The 24,131-nt window shown below is 38.9% G+C and overlaps 1 protein-coding gene across 2 annotated transcripts in view; it reads right to left on the reverse strand.

The window, feature by feature from the left end:
• LOC143032432 (glycerol-3-phosphate acyltransferase 4-like) overlaps positions 1-24,131 on the reverse strand; it is a 59,033-nt gene that overhangs the window by 11,026 nt on the left and 23,876 nt on the right. For both annotated transcript variants that reach the window (XM_076197209.1, XM_076197208.1), the window contains exons 4-5: positions 10,409-10,517; positions 5,071-5,258 (exon numbers count right to left, since the gene is read on the reverse strand). In XM_076197209.1, coding sequence (XP_076053324.1) covers positions 5,071-5,258; positions 10,409-10,517 — 297 coding nt within the window. The remainder of the gene's footprint in view (positions 1-5,070; positions 5,259-10,408; positions 10,518-24,131) is intronic.

Consider the following 24,131-nt stretch of genomic DNA (forward strand, 5'->3'; position numbering starts at 1 on the left):
TCTATTTTCTTTATATTCTTTTTGGTACTGGGGGACCACAATGTCGCCGCATACTCTAATCTAGGCCTTATCAATGTAACCAATATTTTTTTTATCATGTCTTCGTCCAAGTATGTAAACGCCACTTTTATTGATCTTAGCAAGTTGTAAGTCTCCCCGACAATTTTGTTAATCTGTATATCATAGGACAAGTCGTTCGTGATAATTACTCCCAAATCTTTTTCGGATCCTACTTTCTTTACTTCTTTGGTTCCAATTGTATATTTTCCTGATATTCTGTTTTTGCTTTTTCCAAACTCCATTATGCTACACTTCTTAGTATTAAAGTCCACTTCCCATTTCTGACTCCAGTTCCATACCCTATTTAGGTCTTCTTGCAGTGCTTCACAGTCCTCCTCAGTTTCTATTTTCCTTAGCAGTTTGGCGTCATCGGCAAAGAAGCTCATGTAACAGTTCACGTCCTCGTCCATGTCATTCATATAGATAGCAAACATTATTGGTGCCAGTGCAGATCCTTGCGGTACTCCACTGATCACCTCTTTCCAATCTGAATATTTTTCTCTGAGCACTACTCTCATCTTTCTACCAGTCAGAAAGTCCTCTATCCATTTTAGTAGGTTTCCTTGTATTCCTCCTATGTGTTCCAGTTTTTTTAGTAGTTTTCTGTGTGGTACTTTGTCAAAGGCTTTTTACAAGTCTAGGAATGCACAATCAGCCCATCCATTTCTTTCTTGCACTATGTCTATTAGTCTTGAGTAAAAGCATATTAAGTTTGTGGAGCATGATCTTCCTTGTCTGAATCCGAATTGTCTTGGGTTTAATATGTCATTGTCTTCCAGATGTTTTACCCATCTATTCTTGATTATTTTCTCACAAATTTTGGCTATGGTGCTTGTTAGTGATACTGGCCTATAGTTGGTGGGTTCTTCTTTGTTTCCTCCTTTGTGTATTGGTACAATGTTAGTGTTTTTCCAGTCCTCGGGTATCTTTCCTTCTTTGAGTGAGCTGTTTATTAAGATGTGTATTTTGTCTGTTAGTTCTTCTTTGCACTCCTTTAGAATCCAATTTGCAATACCATCCGGGCCATGTGATTTTCTGACATCCAGCCTTGATAGATGTTCTGATATTTCCTTTAGTGATGCTGTAAACTCATTCATGAGGGGAGATTTCTTGTTTTTATCTATGTCACAATTTGGTATTTTCTCTCTGGTGAAAACAGATTTAAAGTGATTGTTCATGACTTCGGCCATCTCTAAATCTTCTGTGTATTCTATGTTTCCTTGGCATAGTTTCACCATTTCCTGTTTGTTTTTAAGTTTACCATTCACATACCGATAGAATAGTTTGGGTTGCTCTTTGCATTTGTCTATAATATCCTTCTCATGGTTCCTTTTTTCCTCTCTTCTCACATTGACATACTCATTTCTATAGTTAACATAAATTTGCCATTTGCTTTGTTTTTTGTCTTTTCTCCACTTTTTCCAAGCTTTGTCCCTTCTGTCTTTTGCCTCACTGCATCTTTTGTTGAACCAACATTTAATGTACTCTCTCTCTCGCTTTTGTCTTGGTACATGCCTGTTTACACCTTCATTGTAGTTTTCCATCAATATATTCCATTTCTCTTCCACTGTTGTTTCTTCCCTGTAAAATATTTCCCAGTTTGCATTCCGGAAGAATGTCTTTAGTTTTGTAAAGTCTGTTTTGTTGTACATCAGTCTTCCTTTCCTATGCTTTTCGTTCCTCTCTATGTCTATTTCTTCCTTTAGTACAGTTTCGATGAGTACATGGTCACTCTTTCCAATTGGTGTCTCATACTGGACTTTATGCACTATTTCAGGTTCTGTTGTAAATATTAGATCTAGTTTCGATGGCTCTTCATTATTTCTGAACCTTGTGTTTTCACGGACCCATTGGGTCATTGTGTACTCCATGGTCATATCTAGTAGTACATTGCCCCACGAGTCATCTCCTCCTTGCACTGTCATGCTGTCCCAACAAATTTCTTTGCAATTGAAGTCCCCCATAATTACCAGATTACCCTTACCCATTAGTATCTCATTGAGTGATTTTCTTGTATCATCTAGCATTTTTGTATGTTCGTTTTCTTTCCAAGCGCTTGTTTTTGGAGGCACATAAGTCACCACAAACTTTCTACTTTTCATATTCTTGCCTTCGACTTTTATCATGATCAATTCAACATTACCTTTGCCCTCTGCAATTTTTGTCACCTTTAGGTCTTTCTTGGCCAAGAACATGATTCCCCCTCCCTGTTTCTTGTCCCTGTTTTTTATCCAGTAGTTGTATAAACCTTGTCCGATAACAGTGGATGGTATATGACTGTATATGTGCATCATATTAACATGTAACAAAAATAAATAAAAATATTTTTTTTCCTTAAATGGAGAGCAACTCCCTATAAGCTTTGCTTCTCGCTCTCCCTTTTCAACAACTAATTTTGTAAAAATTTTGTATATATGTATGTCTAAATTGTATTTTATTTTGCTGAATAAACTAACTAACTATGTCCCCCTCTTCCTCATTTCCTTCCATTTCCCTCAATAATCCCTCCCCTTCTCCTTTTTTATAACTTTCCCACTACACCATGAGCTTTCCCCTTCCCTATAAATACAATAAGGTACTTCCTTGACATTGAGATCCACGTAGATTTTACTTTTTCTTCGGAATTCCAATTCTCGCCGTCCATCCGACGAAAGTGTGTGTGTGTGTGTATACATACATTACATACATACTGGCAAGAATACTTAGAAAATGTAAAGAAATTGATAGAAATAATTAGGATGTGTGGATCAGATATTTGTGGTAAGGTATATTTGTGAGAGGGCTTTGGCAGGTAAAGATTTTTCAGGTCTTTCTGGATTTAGAGAAGGCTTATAACAGGATAGAAAGGAAGGCACTTTGGAAGGTATTGCAGATATATGGGATTGGTAGACAACTGTAAAGGGCAGTCAACAATTTTTACAAGAGTAGTAGAGCCAACTGAATTGGAAATGGAAAGAGCAGTCTGAGGGAAAGGTGGGACTATGTCATGGCTGTGTCACATCACCATAGCTGTTTAATGTGTACATGGATGGGGTGGTACAGGAGGTAAATGCAAGGGTGATGGGTAGGGGACTGTAGATAGTTTAAGATAGTGGAGAGAAGTGGGAAGTGAGCCAGTTATTGTTTGGAGATGACACTGCGCTTGTGCCAGGGTCAGATGAGGGATTAAGGCAGTTAGTGGAGTTTGGCAAGGTATGTGATAGGAAAAAGTTAAAGGTATGTGATAGAAAGTTGAAGGTAAATGTGGGTAAAAGTAAAGTGATGAGATGTACAAGGGGAGAGGATGGCAGCAAGTTGAAAGTAAGTCTTAAAGGAGAGAGTCTGGAGTGAACAGTTTTAAGTATTTGGAATTGCATGTGGCAGGAAATGGAGGAGTGGAAGTGGAGGTAAAATGTAGATTGAGAGAAGCAAGTAAATGTCTTGGAGGGGGTTGAAAAGTGTCATGAGATATAAGCATCTGGGAAATGAGGCAAAGAAAAGATTATAAGAATGGACGATTGTGCCTATGACACTGTATGGGGTGGAGATTTGGAATTTAAGAGACAGAAAGGAGAAGTTTAAATGTGTTAGAGATGAAGTGCCTGAAAAGCATGGTAGGGGTTCCAAGGTTGGATAGAGTGAGAAATGAGGTGAGGAGGAGAGCAGGGGTGGAAAGGGAGCTGGCAGATAGGGTTGATGAAAGATTATTGAGATGGTTAGACACATGGAAAGAATGAGTAAAGAAATATTAGCAAAAGAGGTGTGGAAAACAGAGTTGGATAGAGTGAACTTGAGGGGACGACAGAGGATGAGATAGATGGATGGGGTGACAGGGGCTTTGAGCAAGAAGGGAATGTCTATTGAGCAAGGAAGAGAGAAGGTAGGAGATTGGGTGAGTGGAGAATGGCTGTGTGAAGGTTTGGGCCCTGGACATAAACCCACTTCAGGAATTGGCTCAGGACATAAAACACCACCAATTCCCATGGTGGTTTTATGAATATATCCTGGGCCCAAACATCTGCACAAGCGGTGGTTATTAAGTGTTGGATTAAGAGAACTATGTGTATATATATTCCATAAATAGATAACTACAGACTTATTGTGAGACAGATCTCCATGTGTAGGTCATTGCTAGATGTGTAAACAATGGAAGTTTCCCTGGGCCATGCCAAAGGGCTCAAGTTGGAGTTGACTGACTTTAGTATAGATGATATTGGAGTTGTGTAGTGAAAGTGTAATGATTATTGTGAGCAGTGTTCAAGAAGAAAGCAAAGTATAAGTATACATGGGCCAGGGTAATCCATAGCATAGTTGAGAGGGCACCAATAAACTATGTATTGGTGCTTAAAAGGAGGGCTGGAAGAGTTGTAGACATAAATGTGATCAATCTCTTGTAGTAAGACAGATATGTAAGAAACTTTTGGTAAAGGGTAAGGATGTTATCTGGGCTTTCATGGATTTGGAAAAGGTATATAACAGGGCTGACTCAAATGCAATATAGATTGTGCTGCAGATGTATAGAAAAGGAAGAAGTCTGTTCAAAGTGGTCAAAAGTTTTTATGTGAATAGTAGAGCTGTGTGAAGGTCTGGAATAGAGTTGTTTGTGGTGAAGATGGACATTAGAGTTGCATAATGTCACCATGTTTGTTCAACATGTATATGAATGGGGTAATCAATCAATCTGTTATCCCAGGTCTCTCTTGCAGATCTATGGCTCTCAGGTAACTGGGAACAACTACCAGATTGGCCCATAAGTCACTTGAGGAAGAAGGCTGTGTTGTCTGGAGCTATGGCAGGACATTGTAGGATGAGGCATTCTGTGTCTGCTGTGTGGTACATACATACATATACCAAGGCTTTTCCCCCCGTTCCCAAATCTTAACTTAGCCCCTGCCTCTGCCACTTTTCTTGCCAAACTAATCCTTTTATTTTTCATTCTACTTCTCCCTGACAGTGATGCTTGATGAATCTAAAATAACTAATTCTAGGATGTTATGATACCAACGATGCACACTACCATTCCAAACTTACCGATTAGCAAATGCAATGGCTGACTCATCCTCTTTTCTGTACATGGGGGGTAAATACCAAACATCACATACAATTGCCCAGGAAGTCATCATGGAGACAATGTAGGGTAAAAATGTATCTTGCCACCAGAAAGCATCACCATACCGTGCATCAAACTTTATCACTATGGGAAATATCACAGAGTTCACCTGCAAAACAAACACAAGATTATTTACTAGAGCCCAGCATAAAATTTTATACTGGTTAGATTAACCTAAAGTTGATGAAACTTCTTTGATTTTGATTACAGTATGACCTTTCAGTATGTTACATTATGTAGCATATTCTTATTCCCTTTAACCTAATACATACATACATATACCAAGGCTTTTCCCCCTTGCAAGGGAGGTAGCCAAAAAAGGAAAAGGCATAAAATCATTCCCACCCATTCCATCCCTAAATACACTCCACACCCCCTCCACCTTCCCTCTTATCTTAGCACCTCCTGGATGATGGGTCATCCCTGCACATCCACAGCAAGGCCACTTCATTAAGGGGGTTGACTCTCATTTCGGTGATTCGCTCGATCGGATTATGCATTTCCGGTCCTCCCAACCTTATTTTTTTATGTAAGACAATGGAAATTTAACACAATGTGCAGGGAAATGGGATGCATCTGTGACAGAAATTTCATTGAAATCCATTGAGAAATGTTTACTCAACAGACGATTTACTTGGAATTTTGAGTTATTTTTGAAATAACGTTTATTTTTCCAAAAGTATGAGAATAATAATTTCTTTTGGTGTACAGTTAGTAGACATCCAAATGTACCTAAACTAGTATACTCATAATTATAAGTGAAAAAGAAAGAAAGTCAGCCTTACAGCAAATTATAAAAAATTGTCAAAAATATATATCAAGAATGAATTTACTAGTTTTGTTAGATATAAGCATCACGATCATTTTCCAACAAGTTATAGTTACCTTTGTGCGAAAAAACTAGTTTTGAGAAAATAGCATTTTTATGTTTATATATTCACTACTCCATAAAAGTGCCTCCAAAGAGTATCAAATGCACATATCTACTTATATAATCCTTTGAACATTTCTTGGAAGTAAGCAGCAGATGTTCATTACATTTCTTTTGTACCCATGCCAGCTGAGAATCGTGACAATCCTAACCTTCCATATCCTTCACATAATGAATGGTACACATGCATTACAATCCCTTTGCTAAGGTGAGTATTCTTGCACTTCTCATGTTCAGAATGGAGCAAAATACTTCGGCAACTATCACATCTGACATATTTAGTTATGGAGTAGTGAATCTATAAACAAGAAATGTATAAAACTGGATACAGCACGTGGAGAAATGACGCACGCATACGCTGAACCCTTTTTCGATCGCACTGAGTGTGGTGACTGCTGCCCAACCTATCATACAACAATATCAGAGTATAAAATTATCAAAAACAACAACAAAATACAAGGAAAACAAACCATAGCAAAGAAAGGGGCGTGGCTGACGGGGGAACCTTTAGATTTCTGGCCCTTTAAACCCGCCGTTACCTGAGAAGGGTGGTGTTATACGTCTGGAAACCAGTCCCGCGGTGTTCAGGGACACCACACCAGTTCACACACGAAGTTTGACAAAATTGAATATTATTCACCGAAATGAGAGGCAACCCCCTTAAATCGGGGACCCCCCTTTCCGTCCCTCCATGCATAAAAGGAGAAGACGGGGAGAAATCCCTTTGGGCTGCATCAAATTTTGCTCACACATACTACCTCATCCCCATTCTCCCGCCCATTCCACTTCATGCACCACAACATCATCCATATACAACCATTCTCCATTCACCCGTCTTCTGTCCTCTCCCGTCCTTCCTCAACAGACATTCCCCTCTTCCCCAAAGCCCCCTTCACCCCATCCATCCATCTCATCCTAGGACGTCCCCTCATGTTCACTCCTTCCACATCTGCCTTCCATACCTCTTTTACTAGTCTTTCTTCACTCATTCTTTCCTGTGTCCAAACCATCCTAATACTATTTCATCAACCCTATCTTGCAACTTCCTTTCCACCCCTGTTCTCCTCCTCACCTCCTCATTTCTCACTCTACCTAGCCTAGTAACCCCCATCATACTTCTCAGACACCTCATCTCAAACACATTCAAACTCCTTCTCTCTTCCTCTCTTATGTTCCACGTTTCTGCCCCATACAGTGCTGTGGCACAATCACTCCTTCATATAGTCTCCTCTTAGCATCCATTCCGAAATGTCTATTCCTCATTACACTTTTTAATCCACCAAGGCATTTACTTGCTTCTCTCAATCTACATTCCACCTCCACCCTTTCCTACCACATTTGCACCCAAGTATCCAAAACTATCCACTTCCTCCAGTCGCTCTCCCTTTATGCTCACTTCCAGTCTACTGCCACTTTCACCCCTTGTACATCTCATCACCTTACTTTTACCTACATTTATCTTTAGCTTTCTTCTATCACATACTCTCCCAAACTCTGTCACCAACTTCCTCAATCCCTCCTCTGATCCTGCCACAAGCGCAGTGTCGTCCACAAACAACAGCTGGCTCACCTCCCACTTTTCTCCATTTTCTTTAATCATCTCCAATCCATGACCCACCACCCTTGCATTTACCTCTCGCACTACCCCATCCATGTATAAGTTCAACAGCCAGGGCGATATTACGCATCCTTGACAAAGTCCCATCTTTACCTCGAACCACTCACTCTCTCCATTTCTAATCCTGACACAAGCTCTACTACTCTCATAAAAACTCTTGACAGCTCCTAGAAGCTTTCCTCCTATCCCATATATCTGCATAACCTCCCACAGTGTCTCTCTGTCTACCCTATCGTAAGCCCCCTCCAGATCCATAAAAGCCCAAAAAACATCCTTCCCCTTTCCTATAGCTTTCTCACATATCTGTCTCACCACAAAGATCTGATCTACACAACCTCTACCCGTCCTAAATCCACACTGTTCCTCACCAATTACTCTGTTCCTCTCCTAATCCTCTCATTCAAGATCCTCCCATAAGCCTTCCCAACTACACTTAACAAGCTAATCCCTCTGAAGCTACTACATTCACACTTGTCCCCTTTTTCCTTGTAAAGTGGAACTATACAGGCACTCCTCCAGTCCTCTGGCACTCTACCCTCTCTCCACCAAACATTAAATAACCTCACCAGCCAGTCCACCATCACTGTACCTCGTTTTTTTTTTTAGACATTCTGCATGGCATCCATCCAGACCAGGTGCCTTACCTGCTTTCATCATCTTAACCACTTCAGTACGGGACTTAAATCTCGCGGGCAGCAGCCAATGCCAGCCGTATGACGTAACGTAATAATATTCGCATCATAAAATATAGTCACCGCTTATATCGATCGTTCTCTCTTTCACCCGCGAATTTTGAAAACCACAGAGAATGGGATTCAGGGCACATTTGGGAGAATGTAAAAACACAGGGGCGACTACAATAAATATAATCAAGACGCCAATATGGCAGCGTCGCGAATCCACTTGCTCCTCATGACGCCTACGTGTGCGGCACCGTATGGAAGGGGTTAACAACTGTCATTACTTCATCCTCCCTCACTTCTCCTCCATTTTCCTCACTCATCACGGTCATTTTCTTAGCACCTCCCACTGCAGCTATCTTTCCTTCCCTATCCTCCTTCACATTTAGCAACTCCCTAAAATATTCTGCCCATCTTTCCCTTACTGCCTTCTCTTCCATTTTCATCTCTCCATCTGCACCTTTTACCTTTTCTTCTCTACTTGATTCGTCTCCTCTTCCTCTCTTAATTTCTTTCCAAAACATCTTTTTATTACATCTGCTCTCCTCTTTGCCTCCTTTACCTTTTGCTTTTACCTAATGACATATTTTAAAGATTTCCTTAATCAAATATTCAATGATTTTATCTATCAGAGTTGGTGCCTAGAATCAAAGGTTACTAACTTGATTAGGCCCTTAAATGCAGTAATATATTTTATGTTTTGGTGCAATGCTTATGATGAAGGGCAATGGGCGAGATGCAGGGATGACCTGTCATCCAGGAAGAGCCAAGAAAAGAGGGAGGAGGGAGGGAGGAGTGGTGAATGGGAGTAGGGTGGGTGGGGATAAAATGGGTGGGAATGGAATTGTGCCTTTTGACTTTGGCTACATCCCTTGTAAGGGGGAAACAGCCCTTGGTATATGTATGTACATATACATATATATTTTGTTCTAGCTGGTAATCATATTCATAAGAGATAGCCTCTTTGGTTTTTCTAACTTCTACATAAATCTTTTGTATTGCACTTTGTTAAAAAACCTTTTCCAAATGTTGATACACATAGTCCACCATTCCTCTCTCATGCAACACATCAACCACTCTTGATCAGAAACTTAGCAGGTTGGTTATATATGACTTTCTCTCTAAATCCAAACTGGTTATCAGCAAATATTCCTTTCTCCTCTAAATGTTTCATCCATTTAGCTTGTACATTTTAGCCATCATACACAATATCCCCTTTATACAAGAGGGATATGTATCTTAAAACACATTTTTATAATGATAATTTGTATAATGAAGCAATTTATCCCAAAAGGATTTTAAGAAAATGTGATGTGTTCCAAGAGCACCATCCAAACTCTAACTTAAGAACTAGACAAATGGTAAAGCTTTTAAATCTAGTTATACATACATATACCCAGGCTTTTTCCCCCTTACAAGGGAGGTAGCCAAAAAAGAAAAGGCATAAAATCATTCCCACCCATTCCATCCCTGAATACACTCCACACCCCTCATGGATGACGGGTCATCCCTGCACCTTGTCCACTGCCCTGGGTCAGAAGCAGTGTCGCCAGACACAGCACATCCACAGTAAGGCCGCTTCATTAAATCGGCGACACCTCCTCTCCGTCCCCCCAATGTTATAATTTCAATAAATGATAAATGAACTTCAAACTAATGTTTACTCAATAATTATGTACCAAAATTAAACCAAATAAACAACTGTAGTGAGGCAGAGGTGAGGCAGGGTGTTGCATGACTCGTGACTGTGTTCATACTACATTCTATTTTGATTCTTATCTATTTACTTATATTCATACTACTGTATTTATGGACTGTAGTTTACAAGCACTTCTGTTTGATACTATTCTGAGTGTTACATTGCATATCTGTATGTAAAACATGAATATAGATTTTTTTGTGATCAAAAGGAGTATGTGGATGAGATTTGTCACCTGTTGCTCAATGTGTTATGAACCACTAAGTAATAAACCATTAAAGAAAAGGTAACAACTGTATTTAAATCTAATCCATACACCAGAAAAACTAACCTCAAAGGCTCCCTTTTTGAACTGCATGACAGATGTATTGTTGACACAAACACCTTCTGGATAAATCAAGATTGGAGGGAGATCTCGATTTTCAGCATGATCAGTCAGCCTACATAATGGGGTGAAATAATGAAAATTATAAATATTGTTTATACAATTGGTGGAATAAATTTATAAATAAAGGTAAAATTATCAACTAATCGGTAAAAAACATTGATGGTAACAAAATGGCCTTAACATCCCTAAAATAGTTACAATAGACAGTGACTGCTTTCTACAAGAGTAGTTTTGGCCATATATACTCTTCACATACACTTGATGAAGTAGAGAGATTTTAGTACCTGGGGTAACATGTGGAAGTGAATGGGAATGTGCACTTTAGAGTAAAGGAAACAAGTAAATATCAAGGTGGGGATTAGAGTAAAGGAAACAAGTAAATATCAAGGTGGGATTAGAGTAAAGGAAACAAGTAAATATCAAGGTGGGATTAGAGTAAAGGAAACAAGTAAATATCAAGGTGGGATTAGAGTAAAGGAAACAAGTAAATATCAAGGTGGGATAAGAGTAAAGGAAACAAGTAAATATCAAGGTGGGATTAGAGTAAAGGAAACAAGTAAATATCAAGGTGGGATTAGAGTAAAGGAAACAAGTAAATATCAAGGTGGGATAATTTTTTTTAATGAAAAGTAGGTATATGGGTATGAATGCAGAAAAGTGTGTAAGAAGGATAGCTAAGGTAAATTTGGAATGTAAGGAAGGTTGAGAGGAAGAGACTGAATATTTTTTAGATGAAGTTTTTGAGAAAAAAAAATATATATATATTTATATATATATATATATGTGTGTGTGTGTGTATTTACCTTGTTGTATTTTACGGGAAGGGGAGCTATGCTCATGGTGTCCTGTCTTCATATCTCATTTTATCTAAACTATCTTTAAATTTATGTTAATTTTTGCATACACCACTTTCTCATCTAACTTGTTCCAACTGTCTATTACTCTATGAGGAAAGCTGTTCTTTTTCACATCTCTTCTATAGCTGTCTTTCTTGATTTTCTTTCCGTGTCCTCTTGTATTTCTATCATCCAATTTTATCAGATTCTCTCTATCAATAATTTCTATGCCTTTCATGATTCTGTAAATAGCTATCAAATCTCCTCTCTCTCTTCTTTGCTCTAGTGTCTGTAGTTCAAGTTTTGCTAGTCTCTCTTCATATGATAGTTTTGAGAGTGTTGGTGCCAGTTTTGTAATTGCTCTTTGTATTCTTTCAAGTTTTTTTTATACATTTTTTTGTACTTGTTGACCATATTGTTGCTGCATATTCCAACTGTTTACTTTTTCATTTTCCTCTTTGATTCTTGAGGTTCTATCTGGGTTATGTTTCTCTTCCATTCCTAATATAATTATACATTTCTTTTTGTCTGCTAAGTCTCTTACAATATTCTCCTTCTGTCTCATCACTTTGATAACTGAGTCTTCAGTTTGTTCTTTCATTTGCTGTTTAATTATATCAGTAAATGCAACTTTACTTTTCCTGTATCTTTCTCCACCCCTGTGACTCTTTTGCTATTGTTTCTTTATTGTCTTTATTGTTCCATTTTAATTCTTTATTCTCCTCTTTTACTTCTCTTAACTGTCTTTTTAGTTCTTCTATTTCATCAGTTAAGTTTTTGTTCGCCTTCTCTAGTTCTTCCAATCTTTCAACCTTGTCTGCAAGTTTTGACATTTTACCAAACCTAATCTCCCAATGCTCAGTCATTTGTTCAAGCCTTTCCTCCAGTTTTGCTAGTCGGAGGAGGTTGGTATCCGCCTCCCCCTCTTTAAATCCTTGGAAATTATTATCCTCACCTTCCATTGAATTCTTATCTATGTTTCTAATCTTTACATTTTTGTTAGACATTTCGTCGTCACTAAATTGGTCGGGACCTCTTTTGTTTACATGGCGTTTGCCTGCCTGGGCCAAGTCCTCTCCTTCCTCATTTCCTTCCATTTCCCTCAGTAATCCCTCCCCTTCTCCTTTTTCCTCACTTTCCCACTACACCACGAGCAATTTCCCCCCCACCCTGTAAATACAATAGGTACTTCCTTTGCTTTGGGATCCACGAAAATTTCACTTTTTCTTCAGAACGTCCTCTACGCCGTCCGTTCAGTGGAGTGTGTATTTACCTAGTTGTACCTAGTTGTATTTTACGGGAAAGGGGAGCTATGCTCGTGGGATCCCGTCTTCATATCTCATTTTATCTAAACTATTTTTAAATTCATGTATTGTTTTTGCACACACCACTTTCTCATCTAACTTGTTCCAACTGTCTATTACTCTGTGAGGAAAGCTGTTCTTTTTCAAATCTCTTCTATAGCTGTCTTTTTTTATTTTCTTTCCGTTTCCTCTTGTATTTCTGTCATCCCATTTTATCAGATTCTATCAGTAATTTCTATGCCTTTCATGATTCTGTAAATAGCTATCAAATCTCCTCTCTCTCTTCTTTGCTCTAGTGTCTGTAGTTCAAGTTTTTCTAGTCTCTCTTCATATGATAGTTTTGAGTGTTGGTGCCAATTTTGTAATTGCTCTTTGTATTCTTTCAAGTTTTTTTTATACATTTTTTTGTACTTGGTGACCATATCGTTGCTGCATATTCCAATCTTGGTCTTATCAGGGTGATTAGAATTTTCTTCACCATTTCTTCATCCAGGTATGTAAATGCAACTTTGATTGTTATTAAATTATAAGTTTCTCCAAAAATCTTATTTATATGTTTCTCAGGTGACATATTATTCATAACAATGACTCCCAGGTCCTTCTCATTTTCTACTTTTTTTATTCCTTCTTCTCCCAATTTATATGCTCCTGTTATTCTGTTTTTGCTTTTTCCAAGTTCCATTAAACTACTTTTTTGTATTGAACTCCATCTCCCACTTCCTACTCCATTCCCATACTTTATTTAGATCTCTCTGTAGTGATTCACAATCTTCTTCAGTTTTCACTCTTTTCAGTAGTTTTGCATCATCTGCAAAGAAGCTCATATAGCTTTCAATTCCTTCATCCATATCATTAATATATATAGCAAACATTATTGGGGCCAGAACTGTTCCTTGCGGAACACCGCTAATTACTTCATCCCATTTTGAGTGCTGGTTTCTTATCACTACTCTCATTTTTCTTTCTTGCAAAAAGTCTTCCATCCAATTTAGTAGTTTGCCCTGTATTCCTCCTTCAGTTTCTAATTTCTTAAGCAACTTCTTATGTGGTACTTAGTCAAAAGCTTTCTTTAGGTCTAGAAATGCACAGTCTGCCCATCCATCTCTTTCTTGTATTATATCTATTAGCCTTGAATAGAAACATATTAAATTGGTGACGCATGATCGTCCTTGTCTGAATCCAAATTGCCTTGGATTTAACACTTTGTTTTTTTCTAAATATTTTACCCATCTACTTTTGATAATTCTTTCACAAATTTTTGCTATTGTACTTGTTAGAGAGACTGGTCTATAGTTGGTAGGTTCTTCTTTATTTCCTCCTTTATATATAGGTACTATATTTGCTTTTTTCCAATCTTCTGGAACTTTTCCTTCTTTCATGGAACTATTTAGTATGCTATGTATTTTGTCTGCCAGTTCATTCCTGCATTCTTTCAGTATCCAGTTTGCTATTTCTGACATCAAGATTACTCAATTGTGTTAATATTTCATTCTTTGTTACTTCTATTTCTTCCATAGGGGGGACTTTCTCTTTCCATTCGTTCTCTTCAGGTTGTATGTTCTCCCTTGTAAACACTGATTTAAAATGTTTGTTCATAATTTCTGCCATTTCCATTTCCTCAGTGTATTCAACTCCCTCTTGTCTTAATTTCTCCAAGTCTTGTTTGTTTTTCAGTTTATTGTTTACAAATCTGTAGAATAGTTTTGGTTGATCTTTACACTTTTCTATGATATCTTTTTCATATTTTCTCTTTTCCTCTCTGCACGTTTGTACATATTCATTTCTATAACAGGTATATATTTTCCATTTTTCAGGTCTGTCTTTTTTCCATCTGGTCCAGGCTTTGTCTCTTTTGTCTTTTAACTCCCTACAACTTTTGTTGTACCAGCATTTTACATATTCTTTTTCTTGTTTTTGTCTTGGGACATACTTTTCCACTCCTTTTTTGTAAATTTTTGTCAAAATATTCCATTTATCTTCTACTGTTGTTTCTTCTTTGTATATTTCTTCCCAGTTTTCCTTTTGAAAGAATTCTCTTATTTGATCAAAGTTTGTTTTTTCATACATCATTCTTCCTTTTCTATATTGTTAATTTCTTTTCATATATTTTTCTTCATTAATTTCCAGTTCAATCAATATGTGGTCACTTTTACTTATTGGTGTTTTATATTCAATTTTGTCCACTATTCTAGGTTCAGATGTAATTATTAGGTCTAGTCTCGATGGCTCTTCTTCATTTCTATACCTAGTGTTCTCCTGTATCCATTGTGTCATTGTATGGTCAGTAACCATCTCAAGTAGAGCGTTTCCCCATGAGCCGTCTCCACCCTTTACTGTCATTTCTTCCCAGCAGATTTCTTTGCAATTAAAGTCGCCCATAACTAATTTTCCTCCCTCTTCCATTATCTTGTTTAATGTTATCTTTGTGTCCTCTAACATACTTTTATGTTCACTCTCTTCCCATGAGGCTGTTTTCGGGGGCACATACTTTATCACAAACTTTCTGCTCTTCTTATCTCTGTCTTCTACTTCCATCATTATCATCTCTACTGTATTCTTTCCATATGTGACACACTTCACGTTTATATCCTTCTTAGTCAGGAACATAACTCCACCCCCTTCCTTTTTCACTCTGTTTCTAATCCAATAATTATATGCATCATGTCCTACACTGTTGGGTGGTAGTGGACCTTTTAATTTTGTTTCTACAATTCCCATTATGTCTGGTTCTTTTTCTTTCAAATAATCATTCAGCTCATTCAATCCTGTTATTAATCCATCTATATTTGTGTAAGACACTCTTAGTTTTCTGCCACTTCCATTGTGTTCTCTGTTTCCCTTTTGTTTTTCTCTTGTATGTCGACTTTCTTTAGTTTCATATTCACTACTCTCCAATAGAATCTCTCTTTTTCTGACTCCGTTCTTATCTCGTTTTTTTCCTTATCTTCAAGTCTTTTCTGTTTTTCTTCCTCTCTTTCCTCTTTATTCATTTCCCTTTTTATCCATACCTTTTTATATTATTCACTTGTTGCTAGTTTCCCTGTTTTGGATAAGATATTCTCAGCCGTAGTTTGTGACCTGAATTTAATCTTAATTGGTCTGGTCTTGTCTGTACTATATTTCCCGAGCCTGAATTTCTCTTCGATTTGTTTCATTATTTCTGGTTCATCTTCCTGAACTAATTCTAGTAAATTTCTTACTTTTTCATTTTCCTCTTTGATTCTTGTGGTTCTATCTGGGTTATGTTTCTCTTCCATTCCTAATATAATTATACATTTCTTTCTGTCTGCTAAGTCTCTTACTATATTCTCCTTCTGTCTCATCACTTTAATAACTGAGTTTTCAGTTTGTTCATTCATTTGCTGTCTGATTATGTCAGTGAATGCAACTTTGCTATTTTCTTGGATTTTTTTTCCAACCCTCCTTGTTCTCCTTATTATTCTCCTTTAAGACTTTATTCTCTTCTTTTACTTCTTTTAACTGTTTTTTTAATTCTTCAATTTCCTTAGTTAAGTTTTTGTTCGCCTTCTCTAGTTCTTCCAATTTTTCAACCCTCTGTACAATGTTGTTAACATGACCGAACCTACGCTCCAAGTCCTCGATCATCTTATCGACCTTCTCTTCTAGTCTTGTCAGTCGGGGGGGGTTTGTGTCCCCCCCCACCCTCTTTAAATCCCTGGAAAATATTCTCATCACTTTCTACTGTATTGCTCTTATCTATACTTCTAATCTTTACATTTTTATTAGACATTTCATCGTCGCTCAGCTGGTCGGGGGGCCGTTTGTTTACCTTTCGCCTGTCTGCCTGGGCCAAGTCCTCTCCTTCCTCATTTCCTTCCATTTCCCTCAGCAATCCCTCCCCTTCTCTTTCCCTACTTTCCCACTACCCCACGAGCAATTTCCCCCCACCCTGTAAATACAATAGGCACTTCTCTTTGCGTTGGGATCCACGAAACTTCAATTTTCTTCAGAACGTCTTCTAAGCCGTCCGTTCGTTGAAGTGTGTGTGTGTGTGTGTGCATATGTGTTACAAGAATGGATCGAGTGAGAAATAAGGTGAGGTACAAACAGGGATGGGAATAGATTCTTTTTATAACAAAAAAGTGTTGAAGTGGTTTGGGCATATAGGAAGAATGAACTGTGTAAAAAGCAAAGTGGATGGAGTGAGCTTGGGACGAAGACCAAGAATGAAATGGTGGATGGGGTAAAGGAGGTTGGGATATACAGTGCTCGACAAAAGTTTAGGCTGGGTGAGCGGGGGCAGATTAAACTTATGTCTAAAAAATAATGGCATAGATGAGGGCAATTTAATTTAGTCACAAGTTTGGGCCAGCTGCATGACATCACTGCATCCTTCCAATTTCCCACTCACTGCACCCAGTGTCGGCTTGGCCACTGTAGTGAGAATTTTGTTGTTGTGTTCTCCTGACTTATGCCATTTTGTGACTTTTTTTTTTTTTCTCTCTCTTTAGTTTGGGAGTGTTTGTGGCCTTATTATGGGGAAAGCAAGGCAGTTATCATCTGAAACTATTGCCCAGATTATTGCTCTCAAGGCCAGTAAGCAAACTAAGGAAATAGCAGATCAACTTAAAATAAGTGATTGTGTTGTGAGGTGTTACGTTGCTGGGTGGAGGGAGGAAGAGTATGATTCCATACCAACCCAGAAAGAGCAATCTGGTAGGCCTCCTAAGACCTCTAGGCATCTTGATAACATTATTAAGAGAGACCTAGAGAAGAGTCCTCATATTTCAGCCCGTAAAATTAAGGAACATAATAGTGGTCTGTTCAGTGAAGTGTCTGTACATACTGTTAGCCGACGTGTTCATGAGCTTGGTTACACAAGACACCATCCTGTCAAGAAACCTATTCTCACCCTTGTGCAGAAGGTTTGTAGGGTCGCTTATGCTCTAAAATATCTTCAGTGGGATAATGCTGACTGGCTGGACATGATTTGGTCTGATGAAGCAATGTTCACAGTGACTGAAGGGAGGGGTGGTAACATGTATCAGAAGTGTGGCTGTGACCCCCTTGACCCACACTACCTTTGTGGAACCGTGAAACACCGCAGTTCATTAATGGTATGGGGTTGTTTCTCAGGCAGGGGCTTGGGGAGGCTTGTTGAGTTGCCTGCCAACATTAAAATCAACCAGTACATTTAATATGAGCTGCTAAATGAACATCTGGAGGAGTGCTTTGAGTTAACAGGCGCATGTTCCAACAGGATAGTGCCTCCTGTTATAATGTGGCTCAAAGACTGTGAGATTAAGTTCATTGAAGATTGGCCTGGAAACAGTCCAGATTTAAACCCGATTGAGAATCTTTGGCAGGTGGTTAAACACGGGTTACAAGGAAAGGACGTCAGCATTCTCCCCAAGCTGGAGAAGGAAATTAGGGCTTGCTGGGATGCTATACCTACCCAGAAGCTACATGATCTTGCTATGTCCATGCCTCGATACCTGAGGGATGTCAGGAAACGTGAAGGATGCCCAACAAAGTATTAAAGGGTAAGATTAATATTTTCTATACAACTTTAACATGTTACAATTTGTCTGACACACACCCGGCCTAAACTTTTGTCCATTGAACACGGAAGAAAAGAGTGCAATAGGTAGGGGTGAATGGAGGGAGATTATGAATATATGAAGGAATAGAGATTATGAATAAATGAAGGAATAATGTGGCCAGAAGGGGTGTTGAATAAATGAAGGAATAATGTGGCCAGAAGGGGTGTTGAATAAATGAAGGAATAATGTGGCCAGAAGGGGTGTAACAATTAGTTTTCCTAAACTGTTTAAACTGGATAGATTAAGAATCAAGACTATAAAGAACTCTACAAATTATAAAACCTAACATAATACTACTATGAGAGAAGGTCTGTTTAATGTAATTTTTTAAAGTAAAGTTTAAAGTAATTTATCTACTTAGTTTGAGCAAAATCTAACTTTTTTCTCTATTTGAATCTAATTTTACAGTGTATTATCCCTGAAAGTCAAATGGTAAATACAAATTATTGTGGCGCAAAAAAAGACAGTCAACTTAAAAAAAAAAAAAAAAAATAAATAAATAAATAAATAAATAAAAAAGAGGAAAGAAAAAGAAAGAGAAAAAAGAAAAAATATATATATATATATATTATATATATTTATTATATATATTATATATATATATATATATAACGTAGAAACCACTGTTGGAGTTGAATGGGAAGAACAAGGTAAGCTACCCTTTTTAGATGTTCTTATTGTTCGTGACGGAGACAAGCTTGCTTTTACCGTCTATAGAAAAGAAACCCATTCTGGTAGTTATCTTCATTTTTTCAGCAGTCACCCAGACAAAGTAAAAAGTAGCGTCGCTTCAGGATTATTCGTTCGAGCTCTTAGAATTTGCAGCCCCCAGTTTCTTGAAGGAGAATTTAACATCATAAAATCTCAACTTAGTAATTTAGCTTACCCGGATTGGTTCTTGGTCAAAGCCCTCAGCCGAGCGAGATCCAATTTTTTCAACACCACCCCCACTTCCTCTAATTTTTCATTGGGTAAGAGCTCTTTAATCGTTCCCTTTTCTGAATCATTCATTCCCTCGACCAAGTTTCTTCCCAAAGACAAATTAAATTTGATTAATTATTACCCTAACACCATTAATAATAAGGTGGTAAATGTCCATCAAAGGTTAAAAGAAGAGCAGAGCCAAGGGGTTTATTCGATTCCGTGTAAAGGTTGTGACTTAGTTTACATCGGACAGACTGGAAGGGATTTGAATACCAGGATGATTGAACATAAACGTTCCATTAAATATGCACAAGATAGCTCAGCTGTGTTCCAACATGTTAAGCAATTTAAACATTGTTTAGATTGGGACAGAGCTGAGCTTATTTATAAATCCAAGTGTGAGTTCAGGAGAAAAATGGTAGAATCTACGATCATTGAATTTCAGCCCAACATGAATATTTCAAAGGGGCAATGGTCCCCGGACATAATGTCCGGACTCTTCATCTCCAACCTAGTGAAAGCTCATTTGCCTCCTGACCTCACATACGGAGTGAGAAGAGGGTAGAGATATCTTCCCATGTTCCCCTTTCTTTTGTTAAGGGTGCTACTTAAACAGCATGCCCTCTCTCTTATTTGTATCTACTGAAGAGGATTGCAGTTTGCAATCGAAATATATAGATTCCCCGTTTCCAGTCTTTTCTACTCCAACAGTGGTTTCTACGTTATTGACAAATGTGTGATTACATTTTTCACCTGTAATATATATATATATGTATATGCTTTCCAATATGTATTCATTCTACTGAAGAGGGTCACAGTTGGTGATCGAAATATACAGAACGTTCGACATTAATGTCTCCTTTTTCCGACTGTGGGATAAAAAGTTTATATATATATATATATATATATATATATACATACATACATATACCAAGGCTTTTTCCCCCTTCCAAGGGAGGTAGCCAAAAAGGGAAAGGCATAAAAACACTCCCACCCATTTCATCCCTAAATACACTCCACACCCCTCCCACCCTTCCTCTCATCTGAGCACCTCCTGGATGACGGGTCATCCCTGCACCCTGCCCACCGCCCTGGGTCAGAAGCAGTGTCGCAAGACACAGCACATCCACAGCAAGGCCGCTTCATTTAATCGGCGACCCCCCCTCTCCGTCCCCCTTTGCATATAAGGCGACGACGGGGAGAAATCCCTTCGGGCTGCGTCAAAATTTACTCACACATACTACCCCCCCCCCCCCGCCCATTCCTCCTCATGCAGTCACAACATCATCCATATACAACCATTCTCCACTCACCTCTGTCTTCCGTCCTCTCCCTTCCTTCCTCAACAGACATTCCCCTCTTCCCCAAAGCCCCCTTCACCCCATCCATCCACCTCATATATATATATTTTTTTCTTATTTCTTCTCCAAAGTCTGTAGACACCATTTCTCAAAGGAATATCAACATCGCTAAGTAGCTTGGTCTAAACCAGATACATAATATCTGGTTAATCTGCCTTCAAGTAATAATAAAAATTTAACTTGATTGATATTAAATTTTTTACATTAGCATATGCCATTTTAGTTTCCGTCCAGTGTTTCCTGGAATGCACCTCCAGATGGAAGTATTTGGTATTTCATCAGTGCTAACCAATGCTTCTGTCCTTGGGGACAATATTGCATTGAAAAAGTTGTTGTTGTTGTTGTTGTCGTCGTTCCCTAGACTGTCTGTCCGAGCAGTCCCGTCTCCCCAAGGAATGCCATAGCCGAAACTGGGTTTTCCCACAAATCCTTTATAGAGCATATGTTGTGTTGTTTGCGTGCATGATTGTGTATAATGCAGTCTTCCATTATGTGTTGTATGGTATGGGGTGAAGTGTTACATCCTGGGCAGCTGTTCACAACGCGGTCATCCAGCCTCTTCTGGTAGCTCAGAAGTGCTGGGTGGTGACCGCACCGCAGTCTGGCCAAGTGGACTCTGTCCTTTCGTGGGAGAGAGGATTCAGAAGGGTGGATATCAGGGGGTCTGGCATGCAGCAGTGTGTTGTCTTTCAGTGTGTTAATGGAGCGGTGAGTGATATGATTATGAATATGTTTCCGGAGGCTGGTATTTGGTGGTTGTGGAGGAAGAGAAGAGAGTATCTGTGCATGATAAAGGTCTTTGGGTGTTGTTTTAATGTTTCTTGGTGTGTGTGGGTGTTCTGCTATGTAGTGTAGCGGGTGTAATGTGTTTGTGGTGGCTGCGGCAAGTGTTTGTGTGCCTCTCATGTCGAGGTGGTCCTTGACTTTGAGGACTTTTGTTTCATGGTGTAAATGGTCTGTAGGTGTTGTATTTGTGCAGCCTGTAATTGTTTTTAGGGCTTTGTTTTGTATGATTTGAAGGGTGTTGTGGTGTGTCTCACTGAGATTAGGAGCCCATGCAGGACTCGCATAATTCAACACTGAGCGTATGCATTGTTTGTATATTGTTATATTAGTTTCTTTGTTTTGTCCAAATGTTGTTCCAGTGATTGACTTAAGTGCATTAAGTCTGGGTGTGCATTTGTTTTTTATGTTTGTGATGTGTTGTTTGAAAGACATGGATGTATCGTATGTTACACCAAGAATTTTCGGTGTGTTTGTGTGTGGTATTAGAGTGTTGTTGATGTAGAGATGAGGTATGTATTTGTGTTCTTTTGTCCAGTTGGTGAGAAGTGTTGCTGTAGATTTGGTTGGAGCTATTTTGAGTCTGTTTGTGATGAACCATGTGTTGAGTGTGTCAAGGTATGGCTGGATTATTTCTGCAGCTTTGTCTGTGTTATGATGTGTGCATGTGATTGTTATGTCGTCTGCGTAGGAAGAGATTTGTATTTCTGAGGTGTCTGGCATGGGTAAGTCATGCATGTATAGATTAAATAGTGTGGGGGATAGAACTGACCCCTGTGGTACTCCGTTCTTAATGTTTCTGATGTGCGATGATTGGCCGTTATATGACACGTAAGCATTCCTACCTGCCAGATAATTGGCCAGCCATCTTTTGGTGTTATTGTGCATGTCTGTGTTATATATTTTATTTGTCAGGTTGTAGCGGGGGATAGCATCAAAAGCTTTACTAATGTCTAATGTTAAAAGAAGTGTTCTTTGGTGGGGCCTATCTGAATTGATGCCATCTAAAATTCTTTGTGTGAGGTTTGTCAGAAGAGTGTTTGTGGAGTGTAGTGGCCTAAAACCGTGTTGTGAGTCAGCAAGGGGAATATATGGTGTGACAAGTTTAAGTATTAGGCATTCAATGACTTTAGAGGGGGTGCAGAGAAGTGTGATTGGGCGGTGCGATGTTGGGATTGTTGGGTCTTTGTTCGGTTTTGGAATGGTGATTATTTTACCATGCTTCCAGATGTCGGGTATAGTGTTGTGTGAATAGCTGTAGTTTGCAATGTTTGTGAGTGCGTGTATACCTTGTGGTCCAATGTGTTTTAGGTGGATGTTGCTTATGTTATCAGGGCCACAGGCAGATGAGTGCTTGAGACTATGTATTATGAGTTTTGTCTGACTGTCTATGAAGGGTATATAGTCTGAGTCTGTGGGAAAGTCTTTCTTACGTCGAATGGTGCGTCGGTCGTCAGCGTGAGAAGTGAGATGGCTTGTCTGTGCAAAATGACATATGAGTGCGTTTGCTTGTTGTCTGTTTGAGGGTAGATTATCTGTTGTTGTGATTATTGCTGCGTGAGAGCGTGTAGTGTTACTGTTGGATAGTGTAATGCTGTTGAGTGTTTTGTACAATTTGCTGGTGTTTGTTTTGTGATCAAGTGTATTGATAAAGTTTTGCCAATTTTGTGTTTTTTGTTCATGTATTTTATTGGCAATCACAGTGTTTAGTGTTTGTATTTGGTCTGCTATGTTTTGAGGGATAGGTGTGGGGGTACTGTGTTTAAGTGTGTCACGTTGTCTGATGAGGCCTTGGATTTCTGGTGTGAAGTTGGGGTTGTGTGATTTTCTGTTGCCTCTAGGGATGTATCTCTTGTCTACATTTTGTATGATTGTATTAAAAGTGTGCACAGCATTGTTTATGTTTGTGATTGGTGTACTGTTAAGTGTTTCAAAATGTTGTTCTGTCTCTTCAGTAAAAGCTTCCCAGTTAGCTCTCTTGTAATTGGTGTAAGTGTGTCTGTGGCCAACTGGGGTGCATCTTGTTTTGGTGGTGATGATGATTGGAAGGTGGTCAGAGCCAAGGGTTCCGACCACTCTCCATGATGTTGTTGGGGTTAGGCAGGGGGAGCAAAAGGTGATATCAGGAGAGGAGGGAGTGTAGAGGGCTTGGTGTGGGATATGTGTATGATTATGTGTGTTGTTCATGATAGTCAATGAGTCAAACTGAGCCTGTATATCAAGCCCTCTGTCTGTGTCAGGGTTGTCGACATACCAGGCAGACGACTTGGCGTTGAAGTCTCCACCCATGATCAGGTTGGGGATTGAGGCATTGAAAAGGTTTATTATTTTGTATTTCAATAGTCTAAGTTGTCAAAATTGGCAATTGGTGAGGTGGGTCACTAGTTTGTTATTGGACAGGAATGTCTTATCATTTACATCCACGATGTTTTCATGGGTCTGTATTTGACCACATGGACTTTCATGTTTGCTGCAAAATGGCCAGCACCTGTCCATAGCCTATTTAGCTGTACCCAGGGTTTTCTGGGGAGGTTACTGCCTAGAGGATGAGGTACCCATGCATCTATATATGACTTTAGCCTCTCCGGTACCACTGGATTCTAAGAGTCTTCTTTTTCCAGGTTTTCCATAAATGGGCAGAGAGGTTTCCTTGACTTACACCTGCCAAAGGCTTATTTCTCAGTGAGAACATTATGCAAGAGGTGGTTTGGCTGACTAGCTTTTTGGAACAACTGTCTACAGATGTCATTATGACAAGCCTGTACTGGTTGAATCCCAGACAGAAATAGGTGACTCAGTGGGGTACAGTGGATGCAGCCTATAAGTCTCATTGAATCATGAAGGGGTACATTAAGTCTATAAATATGACCACTCTGCTGCTGAAAAGGAAAGTG

This window comes from Oratosquilla oratoria, chromosome 13 (genome assembly GCF_046742065.1).
Source record: "Oratosquilla oratoria isolate Oo_2021 chromosome 13, ASM4674206v1, whole genome shotgun sequence".
Lineage (NCBI taxonomy): Eukaryota > Metazoa > Arthropoda > Malacostraca > Stomatopoda > Squillidae > Oratosquilla > Oratosquilla oratoria.